The sequence below is a fragment of the Durio zibethinus genome, chromosome 4 (assembly GCF_047325235.1).
Source record: "Durio zibethinus cultivar Kanyao isolate XHJ-2024 chromosome 4, ASM4732523v1, whole genome shotgun sequence".
Lineage (NCBI taxonomy): Eukaryota > Viridiplantae > Streptophyta > Magnoliopsida > Malvales > Malvaceae > Durio > Durio zibethinus.
Genome location: NC_143165.1, coordinates 8,848,524 through 8,875,674, shown reverse-complemented (window position 1 = coordinate 8,875,674; position 27,151 = coordinate 8,848,524). Strand labels below are relative to the sequence as shown.

At 32.3% G+C, this 27,151-nt stretch overlaps 4 protein-coding genes across 10 annotated transcripts; 3 read left to right on the top strand and 1 right to left on the bottom strand.

Moving 5' to 3' along the window:
* The first annotated feature begins 4,229 nt into the window (after positions 1-4,229).
* LOC111287125 (putative amino acid permease 7) lies at positions 4,230-9,730 on the top strand. 5 transcript variants are annotated; one of them, XM_089759399.1, is made up of 8 exons: positions 4,287-4,424; positions 5,762-5,876; positions 5,960-6,278; positions 6,716-6,930; positions 7,222-7,355; positions 7,625-7,852; positions 7,943-8,074; positions 9,273-9,730. In XM_089759399.1, exons 2-8 carry the CDS (start codon positions 5,813-5,815, stop codon positions 9,297-9,299), a joined length of 1,119 nt encoding a protein of 372 aa, XP_089615525.1. In that variant the 5' UTR covers positions 4,287-4,424; positions 5,762-5,812; the 3' UTR covers positions 9,300-9,730. The 5 variants fall into 5 exon arrangements, with proteins under 5 accessions (XP_089615522.1, XP_089615525.1, XP_089615526.1 ...); XM_089759400.1 differs by having other exon boundaries at positions 9,152-9,730; XM_089759401.1 differs by having other exon boundaries at positions 9,336-9,566.
* Positions 8,752-13,522, bottom strand: LOC111287123 (cell division control protein 48 homolog C-like). 2 transcript variants are annotated; one of them, XM_022877376.2, is made up of 10 exons: positions 12,414-13,522; positions 11,638-12,254; positions 11,083-11,235; positions 10,670-10,786; positions 10,418-10,522; positions 10,264-10,329; positions 10,083-10,147; positions 9,795-9,996; positions 9,370-9,501; positions 8,752-9,262 (listed from the first exon to the last, which is right to left on the bottom strand). In XM_022877376.2, exons 1-10 carry the CDS (start codon positions 13,396-13,398, stop codon positions 9,215-9,217), a joined length of 2,490 nt encoding a protein of 829 aa, XP_022733111.2. In that variant the 5' UTR covers positions 13,399-13,522; the 3' UTR covers positions 8,752-9,214. The 2 variants fall into 2 exon arrangements, with proteins under 2 accessions (XP_022733111.2, XP_022733112.2); XM_022877377.2 differs by lacking the exon at positions 11,083-11,235.
* A 3,274-nt stretch (positions 13,523-16,796) lies between these two features.
* On the top strand, positions 16,797-21,430 carry LOC111287437 (KH domain-containing protein At5g56140-like). Of its 2 annotated transcripts, XR_002689983.2 has the most exons (8): positions 16,797-16,978; positions 17,505-17,590; positions 18,899-19,044; positions 19,908-20,027; positions 20,104-20,220; positions 20,517-20,660; positions 20,754-20,978; positions 21,252-21,430. XR_002689983.2 is itself a non-coding variant. In XM_022878011.2 (7 exons), exons 1-7 carry the CDS (start codon positions 16,839-16,841, stop codon positions 20,901-20,903), a joined length of 903 nt encoding a protein of 300 aa, XP_022733746.1. In that variant the 5' UTR covers positions 16,797-16,838; the 3' UTR covers positions 20,904-21,430. The 2 variants fall into 2 exon arrangements, 1 of the variants encoding a protein (XP_022733746.1); XM_022878011.2 differs by having other exon boundaries at positions 20,754-21,430.
* Positions 21,431-22,466: 1,036 nt separating this feature from the next.
* On the top strand, positions 22,467-25,629 carry LOC111287261 (ubiquitin-conjugating enzyme E2-17 kDa-like). Its single transcript, XM_022877666.2, has 5 exons — positions 22,467-22,619; positions 23,038-23,149; positions 24,032-24,159; positions 24,841-24,945; positions 25,349-25,629. The coding sequence occupies exons 2-5, from the start codon at positions 23,080-23,082 to the stop codon at positions 25,490-25,492; spliced, it is 447 nt and encodes a 148-aa protein (XP_022733401.1). The 5' UTR covers positions 22,467-22,619; positions 23,038-23,079; the 3' UTR covers positions 25,493-25,629.
* The last annotated feature ends 1,522 nt before the right edge of the window (positions 25,630-27,151 follow it).

Here is a 27,151-nt window from a genome sequence, read left to right as displayed (position 1 = left end):
TTTAGTCTTTGTCGTCTGGCTTTGAAATTTATAAAAGATTCGCTTCTTGTTTTCCAAAAGCATAATCTTTTTCTTTTTCCTTTTCCGAAGACGATTACCAAAGACCCAACTATTTTATGCATTGACTGTTGACTTCTGATGATGAATAGAATTTGTGGATAGACGAATGGGAAAACACGGGGTTTTCTTCTTGAATGGTCAATTTAACCTTGTTTTTTTTATTAAGAAAAAATGAAAATAATTCCTGTAAATATCTCCAATACCATATAAACTTTTTCCAAGAGTCCATGCTTTATTGTGTGCTCAAATCAGCATCTCTAGTGGAGCCATGATAGATTTTTAGGATTTCTTCACTGTAAAGAACTTTAGGCAGAGGTAGATTTGATAATTTGTATATTGATATTATATAAAATATTAATAATTTTTATTTTATTTTACTTTTATGTTATAATTTATATTAATGTAAAAATATAATATATTTTTTTTAATTTTATAAAATTTATATATAATTTTATTAAAATTTTAAATTATACTATTTTTATATTATTTTATCATATTACATTTTTAATTACAAAATAAACATTAACTTTTTTATGATTGCACAAAGTGGACATAAAAAATTTAACCTAATAATTTATATTATCGTATCTTGTAAAATATTATATTCATATTATATTTTATTCAAAAATTACATGTCATAATTTACATTAACACAAAAATATAAATTATAAATTATAATTTTTTAATTTTATTAAATTTATTTATAATTTTTTTAAAATTTTAAATATATTATTTTTTATATTTTTATTTATATTATTTTTATATCGTATTATCATATTATTTTTCCTATTATTAAGTCTACAAAAATTGCAATTGGTGCGATAATTGAGCAATCATGGCCCCTCCTAAATCAAACTTTTTAATTTTTTTTTGGGGTGCAATCTTCTAAAATCAACTTTGTTTGCATGTATGTTTTGACCTTTCCCACCGACTCAGCAAAATTCGGTAGAATTTGTCAGTGTATATCTAAGCAATTTTGGGAGTAGGATGAACATGACACCAGACTTTTTTTTTCACATGAAACATCTTATATTTCTTTGATAATCAGTAATAATTTGGAATTACATGCATTAATACCGGCGATAATTAACAAAGTGAGCATTATTAGAGTTTATTTTTATATATTATTAATGTATAAATTTTATATACTATCAATGAATTAGATAATGATAATTTATTAATAAACAAAATCATATGATAACATTTCATCAATAACTCATTAATAAGATGAATTAGATGATAACATTTCATCAATGAATAAATTATATTAATTTATATATATTTATTTTAAGGGTTGATAAATTCTGTTAGTAAATCAAATGATAACAATTAATTAATGAGTAAATAACAACTCTTAAAATATATATATATAAATTAAAATAGCTTATTCATTAATGAAGTGTTACCATTTTATTCATTTTATTAACGAATTGTTATTATTTGATTCACTCACAATATATAAAATTTATACACTAATAATATATTAAATATAAACTCATATTATTATTTTAGGCTAAAATCTTTTAAAAATTTATAATTGATGCATTGTAGAGAGAAGTATAAATGAATCAAATTATTTGGATTTAATTCAAAAAATTTGAATTCCACTCATTTATTATTGAGTCGAGTTCAAACTCAAGTTACTTGAATATCGGATTGAGTTTAATTAGTTTGATACTTGATTTAAAAGATTAGTAAGTTTAATCAAAATTTTTATTTTTTTAATACAATTACTTATATATAAGTAAATGATAAAAATATTATATTCAATGTCAATATTTATAATTTTATTGAATCTAATAGAGCATACTAAGCCAAGCTTGAATAATTCAATTAAATTATAAACTAAATTCGAATATGAAAATAAAGTCAATTGAGAGGTCAAATTTTAAATTTTGAGTTTTTGAAATGATATCTCATAAAAATATTAATTTTAAAATTTTAAAATAAATATATTTAATTTTAAAAATATATTTAAAATTAATTTTTTTATAAATATTTATTAATTTATTATATATTAATTGTACATTAAATATGTGTGCTTTCAATCATTTCCCGTTCACAGTGAACAGTCATCTACAATAATTTAGAATGGGAAACAACGCTGCCATTTATAAATGGTTTTGGCACACTGATGGCAAACCACTGATCTCGGGTAGAGAAGTCAAAAATAATCGAAATCGACGGTTTCGATTCGATTTAATCTTCGGTTTTGTTTTCTTGAAAATCGAATATCAGATAGAATAGAATCTAGGTAACATAAAAAAAATTTTGATTCGAGTCGGATTTTAAATAAATTTAATTTTATCCGATCAGATATACATAAAAAAATTATTTTTTTAATTATTAATTTAATTTTATATATTTTTAATATAATTTTATATTTATATTAAAAATAATATTTTATTAATTTCAAATCGAATCGAATTCAATTTTATATAATGTCGAATCAAATCGAATTTAAATATTAAAAAATAAAAAATTATCGAATCAAATACAGATATAAATTTTATATATTTAAAATCGAATCAAATTTGAGACGAATAAAAATTTATTTCGATTCGATCCATTATCATCACTAATCCCGGGACCAAAAAGAAAGAAGAGACTAAATGATTAATTTCATTGGTATTACGATTATATGATTTCCTTTAATTGTCTCTCTCAGTTTCGTTCAACTTGATACGACAGGCAACAACTAGGCTCAGCTTTATACGTTAACATCACTAATCCCGGGACCAAAAAGAAAGAAGAGACTAAATGATTAATTTCATTGGTATTACGATTATATGATTTCCTTTAATTGTCTCTCTCATTTTCGTTCAACTTGATACGACAGGCAACAACTAGGCTCAGCTTTATACGTTTGAACAATCAAGATTGCTATTTATCATGTAGTGGATCATTCATTTATAATAAAATTATAAATAAATTTATTAGTTTTATTAATAAAAAATATTTTTTTTTATTTTTAAAAAGTTTGAATATGAAAACGTAATTTATACGTGATTTCGTGTTAACTCAAATTATTTTTAAAAAAATGAGTACTTTGCTTTACTCTCATTAATTATCAACAATGAATCCATCAAAAGTAATGCCTGAATGCTTTAAACAAATGGAGTTCACTTTTTGTACTGGGTAAACTTTTTATATAAAAAAAATTGAATGTGCGAGTATAATGAGATTTTACGTTAATTTAAATTAATCAATTTTGAATTAATGATATATTTTGTTTGAAAAAAATTTTTAAACATTTTTTTAAAAATGTTTAAAGAAAAATTTTTCTTAAATATTTTTTTTCATTTTTTATTTTTAAAATGTAAATAAATATTTACTTTTTAACATATCCTAACAAATCTCAATTTAGGATGAATTCAAACTTGTTGGCGCTGAATTCAAAGTTCTAATTATTTCAACTAGAATAAAGGGTACTTGGAATAAAAAACAAATTTTTTTTTTAGTTTAGAAAGCAAAGTTGGACTGAAGAAAACAAGTGAAAGTTACTTTTACTAGAATGAAGCATTCCGAGAAAGTCGGTGTGATGGAACGATTATTAATTAGTTGTGCCTAAACATTGATGGAAACTAAGCCGATCTTGGTTTAGATCTTTCTTTTCACTTTAACGCATTCAAGACTAGCCAACCAATCACCCACCCACCACTTGTTCCCTTTCTTTAGATTCTAAAGTTAGGCTTAAATTACATAATTTATATATTCAATCGTATCACGGAAAATGTTAATAATTTTTATCATAATAAAATTCATTTATAAAAATAATTACCTAAAGATTAATGTATTTTTATCATATTTTATAAAAAAAAAATATTATATCATAGAGGTGGAGTCAAGAGAGAGAAGTGGGGTCCCGACCTCTCAAAAAAAATTTTTTTATCACTCAAGATTAATAATTGAACTTATCAAAACTAATATATATTTCTTTTCATTCAATTCAGTGTTTCACTTCATTTTGTTATTGTCTAACTTTACTTTAAACTTATAAAATATATTTTATAAAATAAAATTATAAAACTTTTAAATCAAAATAGATAACATAAATTGGGTATTTGTTGCCTATTAATATTAATCAGAGTCAAAGGAACTGGAACAAGCCGGAATGACAGCCCGTTACGCAATTACATATAAATGGAGGGGCTGAAAGCAATTTGATTGGAAAGATGTTGTCATGTTGAAGATGCACTTCTCCTTGGTCTTTTTATTTGAAGTTTTTCTTTAGAAAATATCTGAGACTGGCTTAATTGAGACCAAAAAGGAACACGTATTTTCTACTGCTGAAGCTGCTACATATAGATATAAAGTGCGGTTCAAGGCCAAACTTCATCTCTAGCTCCTTCAACTATTAGCTGGTAAGTATAAAGTGTTTTCCCTGTAAATTTTTGGATATTGATTGATATACAAACTTTCTCATCACTCATTGTTTGATTCCTCATCACTACAATTTCACCATTGATGAGTTATGGTGCTAGCTTGGGTGAGAAGTGATGAGTCTGGCGAGGAAGAGAGATGACCAGAGCGAAAGCAAAGAAACCTTATCTTAAAAATATTCTAACTAGCCTTTTTTTTTTTTTGGTTCCATTGGATTGCAAGAGGGAGGAGGATGGTGGGGTTAGAACCCATATGCATATGCCTTCCTGAAGGTTTCTTGGCCACTAGGCGAGAAGCTGAAGGCATCAAGTATCCTATGTGATCAAGAAGGATAGAGACAAATTTGTAAAATTAGAAGTGCACGTTCCATGTGCAATTGTTTTTACAATAATAAAGACGTAAATTTCATATAATTATTTTATTTTCATGTACTCTAATAAATTTTGATCTTATTTTATTTATATTTTTATGTGATGTGAAAATCATATTTTGTCTTAGTATGAGTCTAAATGTTTAATTAAAAAATTTAATAATAATAAAAAAAATTCATTCAAATTAAATTTTATAAAAAAATTTATTAATGATATTTAAATCAACCGCGTCTAATATTTCTAGAATTAAAATTTTATGAAAAGTATTTTAAGCAATAACTTTTAGCACTTTTGGAATTTAATTATAAAAATGAGTCTAATAATAAGAAAGAAAATTCATTTAAATTAAATTTTATAAAAAAATTACTAATGGTGTTTTATCCCATCAATTTTAAATACTTTTAGAATTAAAATTTTAATTAGTTTAATTTCACATAAATTATATTGACTTACATTAAACTTAAATAAATTAATAAAAGTTATATATTTAAGGATAAATTTATTAATTTAAAATTTTATATGATTTTTAGGTTAATCATTTTTAATAGTTTTGAAGTTAGACAGTTACATATATATATATATATATATAATATGAATCCACATTGGTATAACTCTTACATTTTTTGGATTATGGATCAAAATTAAATTTATGATTCATTTAAACCAAAATAACATTTTTAAATTTAATAATTTTGATTAAAATCCAAAAAAATAAAAATTTTACCTCTATATATTTATATACAATTCACCTTTGTATGTATTAAAGAAACAGCCTCAGGAATGACGTTCATTGAAGTGTTTTCTGATAACAGGATGGAGATGATGTAATTAATGTATTTGAGAGAGAAGGAAAAGATAGTACTAAAGTGTATAGCCTTTTCTTTTAGGTCTATAGCTTCATTAATACACTCGTCACATTTACTGTTCTATTCGAATTTGGCCTACAGGTAGTAAATTTTGACCAAAATCGATTGTCTGCTTTGAAGTACTGGATAACAATGGCAGTTCAACGCTCCCTCGATAATGGCACCTGTGATGATGATGGACATCCTGCAAGAACTGGTAATGGCAATTCAGGTTTAGTGTTATTATGCTTTTGTTTTAGGTCCAACCTTTTGTTTTACGGTGTATGGGAACTGAATCAGGAACATTGTGGAGTTGTGTGGCTCACATAATCACTGCTGTTATCGGCTCTGGAGTTCTGTCATTGGCATGGAGCACTGCACAGCTGGGATGGATAGCAGGGCCGATTGCCCTGCTTGTTTTTGCCATTATCACCTATCTTTCTGTCTTCCTTCTTTCTGATTGTTATAGGTCCGACGACGGGACACGAAACAAGTCTTACATGGACGCTGTTGACCTGTATCTTGGTAGAAACCGGACATGGTTGTGTGCTTTTCTTCAAAACCTGAGCCTGTATGGGACTGATATTGCTTATGTAATTGCTACATCAACCAGTATGAGGTACTTGGTGAATCCCTTAATTTACCCCATCTTTTTGGTATTTTAGATAGTCAGCTGATCAATGGACTAATAATCTAACATTCTACTAACATATTTCGTGGCTATTGCCTCTTAATCTAGCATTTTGTAGTGGAAAGTGCATGATAGAAATTTTGAGGGAGTTCATATATAATATATATGAAAAATTATCAACCAATTTACTAATTTTATAGATGAAAAAGGTGTCCAAAAATTTTTTTGAGGGAATGGAAAAGAATTTTTCCTTCAAAATTTCTTATTTTCCAATCTATGCCATTTGGATCCGTCCATGCCTTAATCTTTAATTCCTAATCCTTTTTCCTACTTTTCTGAATTTCCTGTTATTTTGATTGGTTTTAGATTGATTAGGATCATTAAATTTATTCCTTTATGTTAATTTTATTTTTGGCCTAATACAGAGCAATTCAGAAATCAAACTGCTACCACAGAGAAGGGCAGCATGCTCCATGTTCATATGGAGATATTTCCTATATGCTGCTATTTGGAGCTGTTCAGGTTGTAATGTCACAGATACCAGATTTCCATAACATGGAATGGCTTTCAGTGGTTGCTGCAATCATGTCCTTTACTTACTCTTTCATAGGATTTGGACTCGGATTTGCGCAAGTGATAGGTATAATTGTGGATTTGCCTTTAATTTTCCTCATTTGTGTTTAATTACTTATTCTAATTTAATAATGCTATCACTGAGCTGTTAGCTCAGTGTTACTGGATCTGCTATAGTATATATATCACAATATTTTGATGTGGGATTATAGTGTTCGACAGACTTAATCTAAACAAGGAACAGAAATCTATAACTCAATGTTATATTTTGTTTTAATATCTTGAGTTTATCAGACAACAAAATTTATAACTAGAGTATAACCGGATTTGCATTTAAGACTCATGTTTCCAATTGCAGAAAATGGGAGGATTAAGGGGAGTATAACTGGAGTGCCTGCTGCTAATATTGCTGATAAGCTATGGTTAGCATTCCAGGCACTTGGAGACATTGCATTTGCCTATCCATATTCAATAATTCTTCTTGAAATACAGGTATGGCTTCATTTCTTTATAACTGAAACAGATATATGGACAAACATGATATTTTCACAATTTAAGCAGAAACCTCTTATATACCTGGGATGTGAAGCAACACAATTTTAGGATCTAAACTGAATCGTAAAATGAACACTGAGCTTAGCTCAGGTGGTTTATGTAGCCACTCTCAAGAGATGACATCCAGCATGTTTGAGGTTCAAGTCCAAGCACTTGCAACCCTTTCTCTTATTCCCATGCTAAATCATAAAGTTGTTTGAATGAAGGATACTTTGAGGTCACCTCCACCAGAGAACAAGACCATGAAAAAAGCCTCAATGATTTCAATATTTGTAACAACCTTCTTCTACCTCTGTTGTGGATGCTTTGGATATGCTGCATTTGGCAACAAGACACCTGGAAATCTATTGACAGGATTTGGATTTTATGAGCCTTACTGGCTCATTGATTTTGCTAATGCTTGCATTGTTCTTCACCTGGTGGGAGGATATCAGGTAAATATTCATGCTATATTGAAATTCCCCAAATTTTTGGTTACTTACAATTAATTAATCATATGTTTCACCACCAATTTTTCCTGTCAGATTTTTGGTCAGCCAGTGTTTGCATTGGTGGAGAGATGGTTCACCAAGAAGTTCCCAAGCAGCGGATTCGTGAATAACTTCTATACGTTCAAACTCCCATTGTTGCCATCATTTCAGATGAATCCCTTCAAGGTATGCTTTCGAACAGCCTATGTTGCATCGACAACTGTAATTGCAATGATCTTCCCTTACTTCAATCAAGTATTAGGAGTGCTGGGGGCATTGAACTTTTGGCCTTTAGCTATATATTTTCCCGTGGAAATGTACTTTGTGCAAAAGAAAATTCAACCCTGGACCAGAAAATGGATTGTTCTTAGGAGTTTCAGCCTTTTTTGCTTGCTTGTCACAATAGTGGGCTTGATTGGGTCGATTCAAGGACTTATTAGTGCAAGATTTGGATAAGAGGTCACTGTAATCACATTCGTGACCGTAAAGAGAAACTACATATGTATGATGTTTGCTTCAATGAATTTCAAGGAAATTAAGTTTAATTTGTTGAGTGGTTTTTGTAGAGCAAATGTATTTCATGATCTCCAAGCTAGATATTGGAATTTTTTTATTAAAAAATGCAGCAGTTTGGACATAAAAGTAGAGATTAGTGACAGTTCATCTAACTGTCTAAGTTCATTTAACATAGGGAAAGCCACCAATTGTTAGTGACACTACATTTTAACTGTCAAGGTACACCGGAGAACAAAGGAAAAAACATAGGGAAATTACAGCTATAGTTTTCGGGGTGGAACTAAGATTTCTTGGTAATTTAGATCTCACAATTTTAATCGTGACATGAAAATTTACATGAAAAAATATAAGAAAATAACATAATTTAAAATTTAAATAAAAATATATATTGATTTGACACAAAATATTTAATATAAAAAATACAATACAAATATATGAATTGGAAGATAAATACAAGACATTACTTATTATTGTTTTACATTAAAAGGGGTGAACTTATAAACCAATTCCCTTTGCATTGCTTAAAATGGATAACTACACGTTTCTCCACTGTATTTCCCGCAAACAACTGCAGCTAACCAAGTTTTAATCTGTTGGCACAAAATTTTTTTCCCTCATAAAAAGAGAAGCAAGCTTCATTTAACACTCAATATTAGGGGTAAAAAAGAAACATACGAACAGAATACATTGAACAATTCAGACACATCTTAACGTTGAGAATGGCTGCTTTGATCCTGCAATTCTCAGGTGTTGAATATCAGACATCAATAACAGCTCCTGTAATGGTACATCAATGGGGATTGTCTATTCTCAACCAGCTTTGAAGCTCTCTGACAATGCCTTATAGAATTGTTTTTGCTGTTCCCAGGTGATCAAGATAATAAAAACAGGTTAATTACCTAGTCATTGATATCAATAAGTTTTTCATCAGGAGCCATAATTGAGTGATTGAGGATAAATTATACCTTATCGGAGACTGAGGGTGAGATTTTACTCAGTGCTCGTTCAAAATGGAATGTCTTGATTGTCCATGAAGTCTCAGAGATCCCAGTTGAAGTGAGTTTCTCTTCCAAAGCAGCCATTGCAGCTTCATTCATCTGAACATTGTCAAGCCCGATGTAATTAAAATTTTACAACTTGTTTCAGGATTATGGTTTAATTTCTTATAGAAGTACAAGGTACATCAGAAACTTTATTCAAGTGTAGAATTGTGCAACAGATCAGGGGTACTTTTGCAAAGTGTTTTACATTTTGGCGAGCCTAAACATGTCCAGTGCTCAATGAGGAAACATCAAAAAGGTATATTAGTCATTTGGGAAAAACCAATCCTTAAATAGTAAGTACATACTTTCTAGTTTCTAGGATTTTAATGTAGAATGATCGGGCATACCAGTGCAGAAAGATCAGCCCCACTTAAATTTTCGCAAGCCTCCATATGTCCAATGGCACTCAAATCCACACTGGCATCTATTGGCTTCTTCCTAGCGAGGGCTTTTAAGATTAACCCACGTTCATCTGGACTGGGAAGAGGTACATAGAGAAGTTTACCAAACCTACCAGGCCGTAAGATGGCACAATCCATCACCTCAGGTCTGCCAAAACATATGTCAAAGCCAACCAGTGTAAATAAATGATAAGGGGTGATCCTCATCCCAAAAGCAGGAACAACATTTTCTACCTATTAGTGGCACCAATGACATAAACACCACGCCGCTGATCTGCACCATCTAACTCAATGAGTAACTGCAATTATGACCAATGTTTCCATGTTATTATTTGCAATTTGTAAATTTTTTATACAGAAAAGATCGAAAGTCATCATGAATTGGTTTAGAGACAGCCATTGCAGATTATCTAACCTGGTTCAGAAGTCGCTCAACAACCCATCCCCCCTCTTTCCCACGTTTTGTGGTCAAAGCATCCACCTACATATTATCAGAAAGACCTCAAAAAAAATCAAATTCTCCAGTATTTTCCCTTTCATTTAGAATTCAAAAAGAGAGAACCACAAACCTCATCAAAAAATAGTATGCATGGTGAACATGTCCTGGCACGGCTGAATAATGTCCGAACTGCCATTTCACTTTCTCCAACATATTTATTCAAAAGTTCAGGGCCCTAATTAGCAAATGCACTCATGATCATTAAAAAATCAAATATAGGAAAATTAACTTACAGTATTAAAGCACCAGTTAACATCATCTTTAACAAACAGATAGAGAAGAAGAAAATGAAAACAAGTGGAAATATATGCTGTGTACTGACCTTAATGTGAATGAAATTGGCTCCAGCCTCATTAGCAACAGCCTTTGCAATCAATGTTTTACCACAGCCTGGTGGTCCATAAAGCAAAAATCCTGTCTCTAAGTCCACTCCAAATTCCTGCAATTGTGAATAACTCAATGATTTGAAAAGCAAATATTATAATAGCTATCCAAAAGTAGATATGGGCCTAGATTATAGTTGCTATGAGCTTGAAAGTCAACCAAGTTGAAGATCATGCAAGATATGTTTCAGATATTGTACCCATTTTTACATGGTTGGCTTCCTTTTATTTACCTTAATAAGAAGGCTAACCCTACTCCTTTTATATCATTTCTATGTTCAAGGGTTATCCTTCCCCCCTTTGTTGAACAGGATAGTGAAAGAATAAAGAGGTAGAAACCATCTATATTTACCGCATAATCCTCGGGAAATTTTATGCTCCTAACTATGTAACGGTCAAACTCCTGCCTTAGGAAATCAAGACCACCAACATCCTCCCACTTAACATTTGGAATTGTGGAGAATCCCTCTCTTCTAGATGAAGGTTGAACCATTTTGGCTGCTTCCTATAGGTAAAACATTTTTAAGCAAATCATCAACAAAGGGCATAATTGAATTTAATATAAAACCTTCTAGTGTAAAAGAATTGCTTCCTCATAACAGATAGAGAAATACAGCACCTTTGTTTCAAACTATTTTAAAAACAACAAGCGTAACTCTATAGTTCATTAGAACTCTTAATCATGGAAATTAAACTGTATTTCATACTAGTCAAAGTGATACTTGCATGTAGTTAAATGCATCTAGAAATGATTATACACATTTCATTTCCCAAACAACTTTGATATCCATGGCATTGACAGACACGCAGATAACAGCATAGAACACAAGCCACTAAGCATACACCTAGTTACTTTTAATCATATAAATAAATGAAAAAAAAAAAAAGAAAGTGTAGCTTTAATTACCTCAAAATCAGCCATAGTGATTGTCAGTTTTTCCATCTCCTCAGGCAACCAAGGCCGCCTCCACCACTGATCAGCTTGTTCCTCATCTATAGATTCTCTAGAAAACTCATGCTTTCTTTGGTCTATGATTCTCTTCATGGCAAGATTACCAGCCTTGTTAGCCAAGGCAGCCAAATCTGCTCCAACAAACCCAGGTGTAGCCCTAGCTATTTTCCAAAGATCAAAAGAACCTTCAAGTCTAAGATTGCGTGTAAGCACAGAAAGGATCTCACGCCTAGCATTTTCATCTGGAACACCAAGAACAATCTCTCGATCAAATCGTCCAGGCCTCCGTAGTGCAGGGTCCACAGCATCAGGTCTATTGGTAGCTCCAATTACAAGGACGTAACCAGGCTTGGAATCAGAGCTCTCCAAACTTGACTCTTTATCACTTGGCTGCACAAGTCTATGAGACTCATCCATACAAGTCATTAACTGTGTGACAATTCGGCGCTCCATCTCCCTTTGCAGATTTTCTCTTTTAGATGCAATGGCATCAATCTCATCAATGAATACAATTGATGGAGCAGTCCTATATGCTTTCAAGAAGAGCTCCCTGATATTTTCTTCTGATGCACCTGAGATATTAATGAATATATATTATTAGCAAATACATAACTTCCCATCACGGTTAGGCAATGATTTCATCTGTCCAAACACGAATCATGCTGTGGGTTGATGCAGCCTAATAATCATATTTAGCAGGAACAGGTATATAAAGAACAGAATATGAATACCTGAGACACCAGAAACCACCTCGGTAGCTGAAATTTTATAGAAAGGAACACCAGTTTCATTGGCAATGGCATGGGCCAATTTGGTCTTGCCACAGCCAGGCGGGCCATGTAGCAAAATGCCAGCCATTGGCTTGACTCCCAACCACCGTGGCAAATGTGGATGGTAAAGAGGCACTATGACTTCCATCTTCAACTCCTCCAATACTCCTCCCATGCCACCTAAATCCCTGAACCTTGGCCCCTCCTTCCTGTTGACCTCCACACCATCAGCAGCACCTGCAAAAGCTGAAGGCTTTGTTTGTTTTTTCAGCTCGGCACTCTCTTGGATTGCAGTCCCACCTTCATTATTCATAGCAATCTTCTTGTCAGGCTTATCAGTTGCAACCTCCAATTCAATGTTTTTCACTTCAGGCTTTTGTTTTGTTTTGTTGGACTGAGTATAACCTTGTCTTAGCATTGATTTCATTAAATCAAACTTGGGTTCTTCTTTCTCGGCATAAATGGCATCTTCCGAAGTTGAAACTGCCCCATCTTCTTCTTCTTCCGATGATGAAGATGGGTCCGAGTTTGACTCGGAGTTGGAGCGGTGCTGTATTTGTCTCCTTTGAATGTGCAAATCCTCCATACGTTGTAACCTTTCTTCAGTCCCATCGCTTCTCCTAACCTTCTTCCATGAAGGTGAAGAAGAAGGTGAAACGGCATGTTCATGTTCATCATTATCATCATCAAAGTTGAAATCACAAGCGGAAAGAGATGGCTTTTTGGGGTTTTTTGAAAAGGATTGAAGAGCTTGTTGGACAGCCCTGGTGAAAGGTTGTTGCTTGATGCGCTTGTAATCAGGGTAGTTAGTTCGAAGGTGCTCTACGATTTCATCGACGGTGGAGTGAGCGTGCTGGCACGACTGGAGCCGACGGCGGAGAATCTTGTGGCTAAGCACGGAGGAGGAGGCGGAGGGGGAACGGCCGCCGCCAAATCGCTTTCCCATCCTTTTATTTTCTATCCCAAACACACTTTTTGTGGTTTGAAACCCTAATGACCAACGCCTTTTCTTCTCTTCTCTTCAAGAAGAGTAGTTCGTGCCTCAAACAGCAGACTAAATTGTTCTTCACAAGGAGGAGGAGGAGGCCTAGTGGGAAACCAAGGGAAAAAGGCTAAGGGACGAGGGTTTTTTTGGGAAGAAAAAGTGAGGGTGAGGTGGATGCCACGTTGCTGGTTTAAGTTTGTTATATGCAAGCCCAATGTCAAAAGTAAATACCGAAAACAGCATAGAGTCAAGCCCAATGATGAAAGGATGGGGCAAGACAGCCCAACCCAGAATATCCTATTCGCCCACGAAAGCAGGACACTTGTCAACGAACCATGGGTCCGACTCCATTTAAAGTATGGCCTGACACTATGAACGAAGATAAAAGTAAATAATTTTTTTTACATGTAGCACGTGTATTTAAATTATATTTTATATAAAAATCATATATAAAAATATAAAATATATTTTTTGATTTTATTAAATTTATATTTAATTTTTATTAAAATTTTAAATTATTTTATTTTTTAAGTTTTTATATTTTTTATCCTTTTTCTCTTTTATCACTATCATATAACTCTCATACTGAACTTGATTCCTTAAAAATTTACTTGTACATACACGCTGTAGACATCAATTTAGGTGAAAAATAAATTTACCTTGAAACTTCAAAAACTCTTCTTAATCCTTTCAATATTCAAGTCTTAAAAGTTTTTCTTATTCACATAGAAACATAGAAAAAACACATAGGCACGCATGGGAAATCTCTGAGAATGTCATAATAGTTTGAATTTTGTCGATAATTTTGTGAATTTGGTTAGTAGGTTTTTGTCAAATTTTTTATCAACTGAATGATTTGGAGGTTAATGTGACCTTTAAGAAAAAGAACAATTAGGGGTATCAAAAATAAGATTTCAAGTACATTCTAATACTCTAAGATTGAATAAGAATCAAAAGAGGGTTCAAAATGAAATACCTGTATTTCAATCTTATCTTTTTGTAAAAAAATTAATATTATCAGAGCCTTTGAAGCCTAATAGTATTTTTGATCAAATGGCAGCAAGCACTACTTCAACATCCAAGCCTAAAATCATCTAAATCAACTTAACAACCCGATTACCACTCAAACTCAATAGCAGTAGCTTTCTTTTTTGGTATCTACGATTCAATATCCTTTTTACTAATCTGGATTTGATAGGCTATGTAAATGGAACATATCTCTACCCTGCTAACCATCATCACTTAACAAACTATATCTTCAAATTCAGAATACTAAAAATGGATCAAACAAGATGAACTAATTTTACATGACATTGTTGCCTCAATCACTGAATTAGTGATACCTATGATAGCTATTTCTAAGACCTCCAACAAAGCTATGACAAAGCTTACATGTTTACAAGTAAAACCAGGTCGAGAGTCATGTCCTTCAAGAAAAATTATCATTGTCCACATAAGAGAACAAATCAATGGCTGAATTCATGCAAATAACAAAAAGCATTGTCGATGACTGACATTCGCTCAGGCACCAGTGATTAAGATGACTTAATAATTTTCTTTCTCAATGGACTTGGAATGAAATTCAAAGAAATTTTAACCGTAATAAAAACCAAAGAAAATACAATATCCTTAGAAGAATTGCATAACAACTTGATTGACTTTTAAACAATGCTCAATAAGAGGAGCTCATAATTACACCTATCATGATTGCCAACATAGTAAGAAGAGGAAGAAGATATGAATATCAACCACAGAGAGGTAAAAGCCTTAAAAGTAACGTCAACAATGATTAATCACACAACAATTACAATTTAGTTAAATAAAAAGAAATGTAATCAATTTAATGCTGGTACAAGCTATAACAAGCCAACTTGTGAGCTTTATGGAAAAATTGGTCATAGTGCCAAAGTTTGCAAAAATTACAAAATTTCATCCTTATAAGAACCGATTGCAAACTTTGTTCAAGTTTCAAATTCAACAAACAATTCAAAATTGGGTAATAGACTCTAAGGCCTGACATCATGTCACCAACAATCTCAACAATCTATATCTCTACTTTGATTATGGAAGTCTTGATGAAATCCTAGTTTGAAATGGTTAGGTTTGAACATTATTCACACTGGTTCCACACAAATCACCACATCAGAGAAACCTTTGACTCCTTCCAATGTCTTATATGTTCCTCTAATGTCTCATACCACACCAGATTACTCAAAACTAAAAATTTTGGTTGTCTTTTTTATCCCTGGCTTAAACCATACTTGACAATAAACTCTAACCTAAGTCTCAACCATGTGTGTTTCTTGGTTACTCTATCAATCAAAATGTTTGTAAATGTAGGGATTTATCTACAAATAAATTGTTCATATCTAGACATGTCAAGTTTGTTGAATCCATTTTTCCTTATGCAACACCAAACAACATTGTTCATTCACCAACTTCTAATAATGAGAATTTAACAGTACATTCCATTGGTCCAACTATCATAGTCTTACCTTACTATTCTATCTCTAGTTCTAATGCTATTGATTTACCACTATCAAATAACAGTACAACTCCAACAGTTGATTCTTTATAAGTTAATAATTCTCAAACTCATAACACTACCACACAATTCGCAGAAACAATATTGAGAAACTTTTTTTATTGAGAAATTTTTTAATTTTAACAATATTTTTTACAAGAATATTATTTCTAAAACTTATGTTTCCAAGTTCAAGTTACTTGTAACTTTAACTATATGCTTTTCTCTTTATTTTTATTTATTTTTAAATTTTTTATGCTATTTTTTTAAAGAATATTTTTTAATGGTTATTTTATTTCATATATTTTGTTTTGTAGATAAACTTGTTTTAAAATGTTTGGGTGAATGATACATAGTCCACAACCCATTGCAAAATGCAGACCAATTCTACATTATTAACATTTTTTTTAGTTTGTTATTATTAATTATAGAGTTGACTTTTTTTATGAAGAAATTACAAAGTTGACTTAGAACAATCTAAAAAATGCGTAATTAATATATATACATTTTTGATAAAGTAAAAAAGCAAAAAGAAAAAACAAAGCCAATGTTTTTTTTCCTTAAGAAAACAAAAATTACAGTCAACTTTGCCTGCAGTAAAAGCAAGTAAAAAATCATTACATCGTTGCTCAGCTGATTCACAACATTAAATAAATAGTGAATAATAAATCATTTAGGCAAAAAATTTCCACCGACGCCAACAGGGAAAGGATAAGGAAACGAGAGAGCACCACACATTGCTACACACAGCTGACAGTTTCTCCTCCTCAAGCCGTTGATTTTTCTACATCAATTAATTAATTTATATATCACTTATATTAATATATATACAATCACCTCCGCCGCCGCTTCTGGAACGCATCCTTCGCTTCTACTCATGACTTCCTCGGGCGGTAGCGTAGGGAGATACATGGCTTACTCGCCCTCGCCTTCCGCTCATCACTCTCCTCACCTCTCTGGCCTCCGCTCCGCCGCCGCTGCCGCCGCTTCCTCAGCCGCGTTCCTTGACCAAGAGAAGTATGCTCTTCTTTTTCTTCTTTCTTATGTTGATTGTAATTTAACTCCTTCCGATCTTCTGCCTTTCTACTCGTCTTTCCCTTATCTCTTTGTTTCTTTGCAGTTACTGTTGTGATCTTGGCTCTGATCTCTCTTTTGCTTATAATTGCTTCGCTTATTGTTAAACTTGTTTTCGTAGCGCACTTCTTCTGCAATTTCATAGATCAAGAGCTCGATCGTTCGTTTTTGATCTGATTATGCGTTTCGTTCTGAATTTCTGTTGATGTTATGATTGTACTAACAGATCAGTTCAGATTTACGAGTCAATGAATTTCTAGTGGTTTGATGCTTTCATTCAGTTGTGATCTGGAAATCATTGTATTGAATCAAAGCTAAATAACTGGGGATTGTGTGTGACTCTCAATTAATGACTCTGTTTTTGCTCAACTTTAACATTACTATCAAAAGTAGTTGGAGATGATTCTTTTGTTTAGATGGATGTGTTAATCCACAATTTGGCTGAAGGTTTTCATTTTCCTTTTTGCAGATATCTCTCAGAGTTACTGGCGGAGCGTCACAAGCTCAGTCCATTTATGCCAGTACTCCCTCATACCTATAGACTGTTGAACCATGGTAAGTTTTTCCAAGTAGCAATCTGCTTTCTTGTCAAAGGTTCATGGAGAACGATATCTCCCTTCCTCTTTGTTGTCATTAAAACAACAACTTAAATCTAAATGTTAACTGCCAAATACTAACTTGACAAGTAACTGACTAGAAATGCTAATTAGGGATCGACCCACTAACACTAACTTTCTTACTAAATCTCCTGTCAAAAGCATCATGACTAGAGCTAATTCATTTAGTAAATCATGTGAATGAAAACATGCCTCTTGTGTGAATAGATTTTATAGATACAACTGACAATTACTAAGACTTGGTGGAATCATAATTGACTTCTGACTGCCTGCAATTTAGAGCCCTCGATGGAAGACTTGTTTACACTTTTAAATTTCTTTGGGTAGGCCAATAATGATACAACAGAAACTATGGTTCTAAATTATTGTAATGAACCAATAGGTTGAATCTTACATGAACCTTGATAGCTCCTCTATGTCACAGCGGATTGTTGGACATATCTTAGGAAGTAATTGGAAGTGAGGGATAAAGAAGAAAGAAGGGGTTACTAGTGCAGTCCTAAGAGAAAAGAAGATAATGAAAAAGAAGAGGGAGGAAAAAGTTTCTGAACCTAACTAACAGTGGTGAAGGAAGGTATGGATATGAAGAAAGAGTTACAGAGGGAAAGCTAGTGATTCTGCTGGTATTCATCTTGGGGAGCAGCCTATGGTGGTTATTCATCATATCATGGATCCTAAGGTCTCTCAAGGAATTGAGAAATCTTGGGGAACTTGCCTGTAAGATTTAGTTCTTTTAGGTTTAGTTGTGCGAGACATTAGTTGCCAACTTCTAGCCAAAAGAGGCAGTTGTTTATTTTCTCTTTCTTCGGTTTATTGTACAAAGCTGTCCTGCAACACCGTACTAATATTTGCTGGCAGTGCAATTAAATAGTATTTCTTTTAGTGCTTCATGTATTTTTGTTTTCTTTTTGTCTTCAGTTGTATGGTTTCAGATTCTAACAGTTGATTTGATTCCTCCATGGTTTTGTAAGGCAGTCAGTCAAATAATTCTTTTTTAATTAATGTAAGAATGCTTGTTGTTGATGTAGGAATAAACCAAAATAAAATTTCACTACATCTTTCTTTTCATATCGTTCCAGATTGCATTCAGCTGGAAGAGTAGCTTATTTTATGAAGGAAGAGTTGATATTTAACTGACTAAATTAACATTCCGTGTAGTCTCTCCATTTTGTGGTGGCTGCTAACTAAATTCTTAACAAATGCTAACTGGTACATCTTATTCTTGAAAATGACATTTTTGGAGCAGAAATTTTGCGTGTAACTACACTGTTGGGGAATGCATCAGTTTTAGGTCAAAGTGGGCTTGAACAAGCTAGCCCCCTGGCTTCTGGAGGAATATTTTCAAATGGAGGAGCCGATATGAACGGATGGTCATCACGGTTTCAATCAGAAGTATGGATACTAACCATTAACATAACTCTTTACCATCTAATTTTACTGCTTTTAGAGGTATTGCTGACTTAATATTTTACTACATTTCATGCTAACTTAACCTTTATTTGACTTGTAGCTTGTATTGTCATTTCTCTTATGACAGGCGGTCTGAGGCTAACATGAAGAAATCCTGAAAACTAGTTTTAGCTAGAAAATGTTGCAGGCTGTTGCTTGTAAATATATAACTCATTGTTTTCTCTGGCCTTTTATCATTGTCAAGATAAAATCAGATATGCTGGGGATGACATTTTGTTATAATCTTATATGGTGTTAAACTTCAGTTTCTGTTAGGATGGAAGACTGAAATGTGGATCAAATGTGAGACAGTGCATATTTGGAGTTCTGATAAGAGGGCTATTCTGTGAACTGTATACTTTATTGCTGACTTCAATAACCAAGCAGTCATTTTAATCCCCCAAAATGGTTTCCATGACTCCAGTTACCTGTTTTATATTTGTGGAAAGACTAGCTAACCCATGTTTCATGGAAGCCGCATAGATAGTCTCATATGATCCCAATAACTGGATGGTTGAGTGTGTTAGTAGGGGCCTGATTCTTCCGGAGACACGTATGTTACTGCTTTAGGCTTTTTAGTCCTTGAATTTCAGATTTTATTCTTCTGTGGATATTCTTTGTCAGAACAATTTCTTTTTATCTGTTCAAGGTACTTGTCTTGAAATGTCTTTGAGGAATTCATGGTGCTTGTCTAAAGAATGTGTCTTCTGTTCCCTAATCTTATCTGTACAATACGATGGAAGACATTTGCACTAATCTGTTGCTATTTTTTTTTCCCTAACAAAACCTGGAATATTATGGTGCAGATGTCAAGTCTAGTACAGCCCTCTTTGGCACAGAATTGGCTGGGTTCTCAAGGTAGCTCTTCTGGTCTTACTGTTAAGAGAACAATCAGAGTGGATATTCCTGTCAACAACTATCCTAATGTATGAATCAACTCCTGTTCTAAAAGTGATATTAGAAATTTTCTTTTTCAATGTCTAAACTAATTTAATGTTTCAGTACAACTTTGTCGGCCGCCTCCTTGGTCCTAGGGGCAACTCTCTTAAGCGTGTGGAAGCAAATACAGAGTGCCGTGTCCTGATAAGAGGGCGGGGCAGTATTAAGGATCCAGCTAGGGTAATGATCCTTTTCTGTGCATCCTTCTTAGTAGTTCTTATTGCTCATTAAATAAGTTTGGTAAATATCTGATCATAGTTAAAAGATTTTGATGATAATGAAACCTATCAGACTTGTAGCCCTAACCTTTTTAGCAGTTCCCTATATGGAAAAACTTCAATGAATGATGTCTTGATTTAATTCTAAAGAAGCAGCCTACCTGATCTTGAATTTTCTGTATTTTTGGGTGAATGCAAAATTCTCTGTCTCTCTTTGTGGATAAAAATGTAGTAATGTTGTGTTTTAAAATTGTTAAGGAAGAACTAATGAGAGGAAAATCTGGGTATGAACATCTGAATGAACCTCTTCATATCCTAGTTGAGGCGGAATTACCTGTTGAAATAGTTGATGCTCGCCTAATGCAAGCACGTGAGATACTTGAAGATTTGCTCAAGCCTGTGGTGAGTAAAATTTCCTTCCGTTGTGATAATATTAAAATTATGTGTTTATTAGGAATCATGAAAATATGTTTTTCTTTTTTTTTTGAAAAATAGGATGAATCCCAGGATTTCTATAAGAAACAACAGCTGCGAGAGCTAGCAATGCTGAATGGTACGCTTCGCGAGGAAGGTTCTCACATGTCCGGTTCTGTATCCCCCTTCCACAACAGCCTTGGAATGAAGCGAGCAAAGACTAGGGGGTAAAGGGCCCCTCCTTGTGGGCTAATGAAGCTTGTGTCCTAGTGTCTGCCACAAACAGCAGTCTCCCCGACATTGCAGGTATTGCTATGTCTCCGAATGCCTCCAACTGCCGTCGGGGCACTGGCACTGTTGTGTGCCAGTTCAGTTCTAACTTGTTTCATATATGCAGTGTGTTTATGTTGTGTGTTGGGAGAGGTTAAATGCTAGTATAACACAGTGAGGAATGGGTGTGAGTTCATTCTGGGGGTTCGTACTTTTGCATTTGCATGTTGGTTCAGGCAGATAGCTCTCTGCTAAACTGTCGGGTGTATTATTAGGTCATATTATTCTAATTAAACTTTTTGATGACAGTTTTGATTAGTATATGCGAGGAAGTTAAGGTATGGTTTGTATGCAGCAAGGTGAGGTGATTTTATTTTACCCATGCAAAATGTTGTATGGGTTGGAGTGTTTTTTTTGTATTATCAAATTGTAGATGGCATATTTAGATATTATTATTTGAAAATGAAGATTGGATTGCGTTTCGATTACGAGTGCGTTCCTGTTGCCTATCATTAGTTTTTATACATTAGCCATTAGGAGGAGCAGAGCAGAGCAGGGCAGGGGATGTGTTATTTTGTATAATTATTGAAATTTTGCCCCCATCCCCATGCGTTACATCATATTTTTTATTTACTCCAAATAAATTCTATTGATATAGTAATTTAATAATAAAAATTACTCAATAATTACAAATTATTAAATAACTCAGTTTTCTTTTTTTTTAAAAAAATTTATCAGGATTTTTAAATCCTGAAATTAATAACATTCTATCAACAAATCAACAAAATCATATCTAAAATGATACGAGTATCTAAAGCTAAGATTTGCCGTCCGAAAAATCCATCTGCACAACTATCCCAATAATGTCATTTTCCTTGATGGTTAATTTATGACTAATGCTTTCAACTCAATTTCACATCTTGAGTCAGCATGGCTTATTATTCGAGTAGCGAAGGTCAATCAAACTTCTAAACCAACCAAACTACTTGAAAATCCTATCCTTAGCCAAACTTCATTAAATTGTCATGCATGATGCAACCTCCTTCATCTTATTTCAGAATATGAACAAAACTCACTCTTAATGCAACATGTTTCCATGTCAATTTGGAGATTTACTCGTATTATTAGTGAAAAAATTTGCGTAAATAAACTCGTAACTTAATTCTTATGTCACATATTTCTATCTCAATTTGAAAATTCATTCATGTTATTAATGAAAAAATTTATAAAAATATTTATAAAATAAACTCGTAACTTAATTCTTATGTCACATATTTTTATCTCAATTTGAAGATTCATTCATGTTATTAATGAAAAAGTTTATAAAAATATTTATAAAATTTAATTCAATTAATACATATAATTATTTTTAAATCAATCAATTTTAAATTTTTAAATTTTATATATTTAATAATTTAATTAATTTATATAATCATTCTTAAATAAGCGGGTCTAAAATTTATATATCTTTACATATATTAACTTCTAAAAAATTCCAAGTGAAAATCGGACGAAAAGAAAGAGCGAATAAGAAGGCGGCACGTAAAGAGTAAAGAGGGCCGCGTAGGCAGAGAATCACCGCCAAAAAGGCCTCTGTATAAATTCAAAGCCCCAATTTTTTTCTTCGCTAATATTTTCTTCTTTAGCTCCAGACGTTATTGACACTTTCAAGCTCAAGTACGTCTCTCTTCTCCTTTTTCTTTTTTCCATGCTAATTTTCCAGCAAATATCTTCTTTTTTTTTCCTTTTATGTTTGAATTAATATATTTTTTATATGAATACTTTTTAAACTCTTTTTTTATCATTTTTTTATGTGTCGGTAATACATGTGCCCTTGTCCAACCCTTTGTTTGTTTGCCTAGAAAATCTGGAAAAAAAATCATTAGTTTCTTTTGATAGACGAGTTTGAATCTTGTAAATTTTAGGCCTTGGAGTTTTTTTTTTTTATAATGTAAAATTGAATTTTTTAATAATTATTGTTGACCCGGTTGACTACAAGATAATATTCTTAATAAAAAAGGGATATTTGTGTTACTGTTGATTTAGATTTTGATCATTACATTTTTTCATCAATTTCAATTTGATTTTGCTGCAGTTACCATACCATTGTTTGCTTGAGGCTTCAGAGAGGTTTTCAATGGCATCAAAGCGGATTAACAAGGAGTTGAAGGATCTGCAGAAGGACCCTCCTGTATCATGCAGTGCTGGTTTGTTTCCTTGTTTTCTCTACTCATTCAATTTGGTTACTTTTCAGTCAATTATGAATTTATTCCTTCACCCATTATTATATTTATTTAGACTTAGCTATTTGTGTATTTATGTCATGTAAAACATTGTTAATTCATGTACTCATATCGTTTTGAGGTTAACATGAAAATTGTGTCAGGAAAATTATGTGTTACAATTCATGTCAGACACGAAATACATTTTTTTTTTTTTGGTTAAACCAATTGGTTTGTCCATGTAAAACGTAGACCTATCTGTGCATCAATTAGGAGATGTGAGCTTCTAGATTTAGGAGAGAGCAAAACTTTTAAGGCCAGACCATGAAAGACGTGGATGCAAATAATCAAAAATGATATGAAGGTCAAGGAAGTAGATGAAAAGGTTGCCGTTGATAGAAAGTGGTGCAAGAATATTCAAAACTAGGACCTGCCGACCCCAAAGTTATGGGATATGAGACTTAGTTTGTTGTTGTTATTGTTGTTAGTGTTGTTAAACCCATATATGGTTTTTGCTAAAAGTTTAAATTGTGTCACTTCCATGTTATTTTTGTATCATGTTTTGAAGTGTTAGGTCCATGTTTATTATTCTTGATTGTATAATTGAATCCCTTAATAATTCAAGGTAATGGTTTTAAGTAGAAATTAAAAAATGACAAGTATGGTGCCGCAAGTTGTCAGCTGTAATATGTTTTTGCCATGAAAGGGGCACCTAGCTATTGTGTTTAGATGCAGACAGGGTTTTGATTACTATATCCAAAAACCCTAACAATGGCCACTATGTAGAATGCAGAGGAAGGTCAGATTGTACCTCATCATGATAATTAATTTAATATTTTCTTTATAAATAATGCTGCATGTATACAGGCCCTGTTGCTGATGATATGTTCCACTGGCAAGCAACAATCATGGGCCCAGCAGACAGTCCTTTTGCAGGGGGAGTCTTTCTTGTTGCCATTCACTTTCCCCCAGACTATCCTTTCAAGCCACCCAAGGTAAAAAAAAAGAAACTGAACTTCTTATTTCATCCAGCTATGGATGTGTCTGCTTGACTGCCTATCAAGAAATTTGTTGTGCAGTAGTGCACATGTCATGGAATGCTTGGAGATGTTTCCCTTTTCTTGTTAATTAGATCTGTTTGACTGTATGTAAACATCCCCATCATTTTGGTGTGGATGATTGGTAGTTGGGCTAAAGCTAGATATTGTGTTATTTTCACAATTCAGGGAGATTGAAACCTTTTCTGAGTTAGCAGCTTTTACATGGGGGGATTATAAAGGAAAAAATATATATACTGCTTGAGAGTATTAAGGAGGGTGGATTTCTTTTTAGTACACTAAAAAAGTACCTTGTAATGGTCGATATTTGGACCGACTTTTTGGTTTTTGTTTCTGTAACATTGGTCCACTTAAAGAGTTCAAGCAAATGTCTTGAACATGTATTAGCAAGCTTTTTGTTTGTGCCGGTGAATCTGTTGCCGTCTTCTATGTGCCTGTGCTTTTGTTACTTGAAAAGTAGTTTATTACCTGCCATGTTTGCTGATTTTGGTTTCTGAATTTGGCATAAACTGTGAATTTATTGTATTACTGCGTGAGACCTTATATTCTGTTTTATGCAAAAGTAAGTGGTTCTTAGCATTCTGTTTTAACTGATTGTCTTAATTATCCTCTGTAAAGGTTTCTTTCCAAACAAAAGTTTTCCATCCTAACATCAACAGCAATGGAAGCATCTGTCTTGACATTCTCAAGGAGCAGTGGAGCCCAGCCCTTACCATATCCAAGGTATGTAATCTGCATGGATCATAAACGGACACCAAGTTCATCATTAACATTATTCCAATCTAGTGGCGGATCTAGGATTTTTTCTCGGATGTTCACTTCTAATATATAAAAAAAAATTGTAAACAAAACTTTAAAATAATATATTGCTAGATTATTATAAATTATAATTTTTCAGGATGAGTTCTCATATTTTGAAAAAAAAGACTTGGGTGTTCAGAGAAAATTTTGGGGGGTTTTAGGAAAAAATTGACCTTCAGATGTTCTTATTTTCTAATTTTTACACTTGCATCCGCAGTTGTTCCAATCCTAGCAAAGCTATAGAATATTATATTTTTCATGCATTCTTGAAGGATTCTTGTGCTCTAAACCATTTTAATTACAACATTAACTGTCTGTATTGTAGGTTCTTCTGTCAATATGCTCACTTCTTACAGATCCAAATCCTGATGACCCTCTGGTGCCTGAGATTGCTCACATGTACAAGACTGATAGAGCCAAATATGAGAGCACTGCCCGCTTATGGACCCAGAAATATGCAATGAATTAAGGGTATGCCAGGATGTCATGCTTGATCCCTATTAGTAAATAATAGAAATAACTTTGTCTGGATATTAGAAAAACGTCTTTGATAAGTATTATTACTCTTAAATTATAAGCTGAAACAGGTCCTCTAGTAGCTGGTTATATGATTTTTTTTTTCCGAAGTAACACAACAGTAGTTAAAATTATAATATACAATTTTCGCATAAAATATAATATAAATACATAAATTTTAATATTTTACACAAAATCAATATACAATTATCAGCTATAGTTAAGTAATATTAGAAATGTGAAAGAAACTTGCCTATTCTGAAAAAGGAAGGAGAGTTGAAAGAAATTGATGTAAAGAACATTACTTCTTACTTCTGCACGGGTACTGGCAGGCTTGAGAATTGGGATTAATTTTCTAATTAAGGCCCAATGGTTGAGCTGCGTTGGGTCTGGAGAAATCGGTTTGGCCTGTAATGAAGTTAGTGGTTTGCAGATATCCTTCATGTTGTAATTTAAGCATTAGCCGATTGCTCTTTTCCCTCGTTCAAAAACCAAAGGAGATTATTATTATTATTATTACACCGAACGGTTGGATCTTATTATTATCGGTTGTTTTATAAGGATAACTGACTCTCTTATGGTGTAAAAATAAAAAATCTTACTATTAATATTACATTTACATACAAACACGAATCTTTATAATTAATTTAATCTTTTTATCATAATATTTAATTTCACATAATCTCATAATAGCCGTTATTTTCAATGTTACGTGAGCCAATCTCATTGTCCAAATCGTAAAAAAATCAATCCTCAAGCCTGACTATTGTCAAATTTACTGGTAATAAACCGCCAAAACTGTAAAAGGAAAAAAGCAGGAAGGAAGGGGGGAATTTACGTGGGACATCTGTAGTTGCCTATACTAGAGACAAAGAGTACGTAGCTAGACCCACACTATGATCCAATTGAAGCACAACACGACAAACGCAGAAATTGTCAATTCGTTTTATGAATCTATGCCTGTGCTATGTTGTTTTACCTTCAACCCTGACATATAACTTCGATAGAACAAAAAAACAAACAAGCATTAAGAAATGACAGGACCCAAGTGTACCTTCAAGCCATCGGCAATTAATAGGACACATGGATTCACATCATCAATTAAAAAATGAATATTAAAATACTAAATTATTATATTTTATTAAATTAAAAAAAATCAAACAAGTTTAATACAAATAAAAAAAAAATATTTCATTCTTTTGTTTTGCTATAAATTATAAAATATAATTTTTAATAAAATATTATATAAATATAATAATTTAAAATATGATATAATAATATAATATAAATATAATATAAAAATAATATGATTTAAAATTTTAATAATAATTATATAAAATTTTAACGAAATAAAAAAATTTATATTTTTTATTAATACGAATTATGATATATAATTTTTATATAAAATATTATATGAATATATAAATTTTAATGTTTTATATTCTATAAATACATATATAAACCTCAAATCTACATAAATATATAAAATTATTAATATTTTATATTCTATAAATACATATAAATACACGTTAGATCTACATCAACTATTCAATTCCACGGTGTTTGCATATTTCCCCTGATTTTGCTTTATGTTTGTCTCTTTGTGGTCCAA

Coding starts and splice junctions, on each gene's coding strand:
- LOC111287125 (XM_089759396.1), top strand. CDS start 5,813: ATGGCAGTTCAACGCTCCCTCGATAATGGCACCTGTGATGATGATGGA. Junction 6,931..7,221: donor CGGATTTGCGCAAGTGATAG/GTATAATTGTGG, acceptor TTCCAATTGCAG/AAAATGGGAGGATTAAGGGG. Junction 7,853..7,942: donor ACCTGGTGGGAGGATATCAG/GTAAATATTCAT, acceptor TTTTCCTGTCAG/ATTTTTGGTCAGCCAGTGTT.
- LOC111287123 (XM_022877376.2), bottom strand. CDS start 13,398: ATGGGAAAGCGATTTGGCGGCGGCCGTTCCCCCTCCGCCTCCTCCTCC. Junction 10,148..10,263: donor TTGAGCGACTTCTGAACCAG/GTTAGATAATCT, acceptor TCATAATTGCAG/TTACTCATTGAGTTAGATGG. Junction 9,263..9,369: donor CACCCTCAGTCTCCGATAAG/GTATAATTTATC, acceptor ACCTGGGAACAG/CAAAAACAATTCTATAAGGC.
- LOC111287437 (XM_022878011.2), top strand. CDS start 16,839: ATGACTTCCTCGGGCGGTAGCGTAGGGAGATACATGGCTTACTCGCCC. Junction 16,979..17,504: donor GCGTTCCTTGACCAAGAGAA/GTATGCTCTTCT, acceptor TCCTTTTTGCAG/ATATCTCTCAGAGTTACTGG. Junction 20,661..20,753: donor AAGATTTGCTCAAGCCTGTG/GTGAGTAAAATT, acceptor TTTGAAAAATAG/GATGAATCCCAGGATTTCTA.
- LOC111287261 (XM_022877666.2), top strand. CDS start 23,080: ATGGCATCAAAGCGGATTAACAAGGAGTTGAAGGATCTGCAGAAGGAC. Junction 24,160..24,840: donor ATCCTTTCAAGCCACCCAAG/GTAAAAAAAAAG, acceptor TCCTCTGTAAAG/GTTTCTTTCCAAACAAAAGT. Junction 24,946..25,348: donor CAGCCCTTACCATATCCAAG/GTATGTAATCTG, acceptor TCTGTATTGTAG/GTTCTTCTGTCAATATGCTC.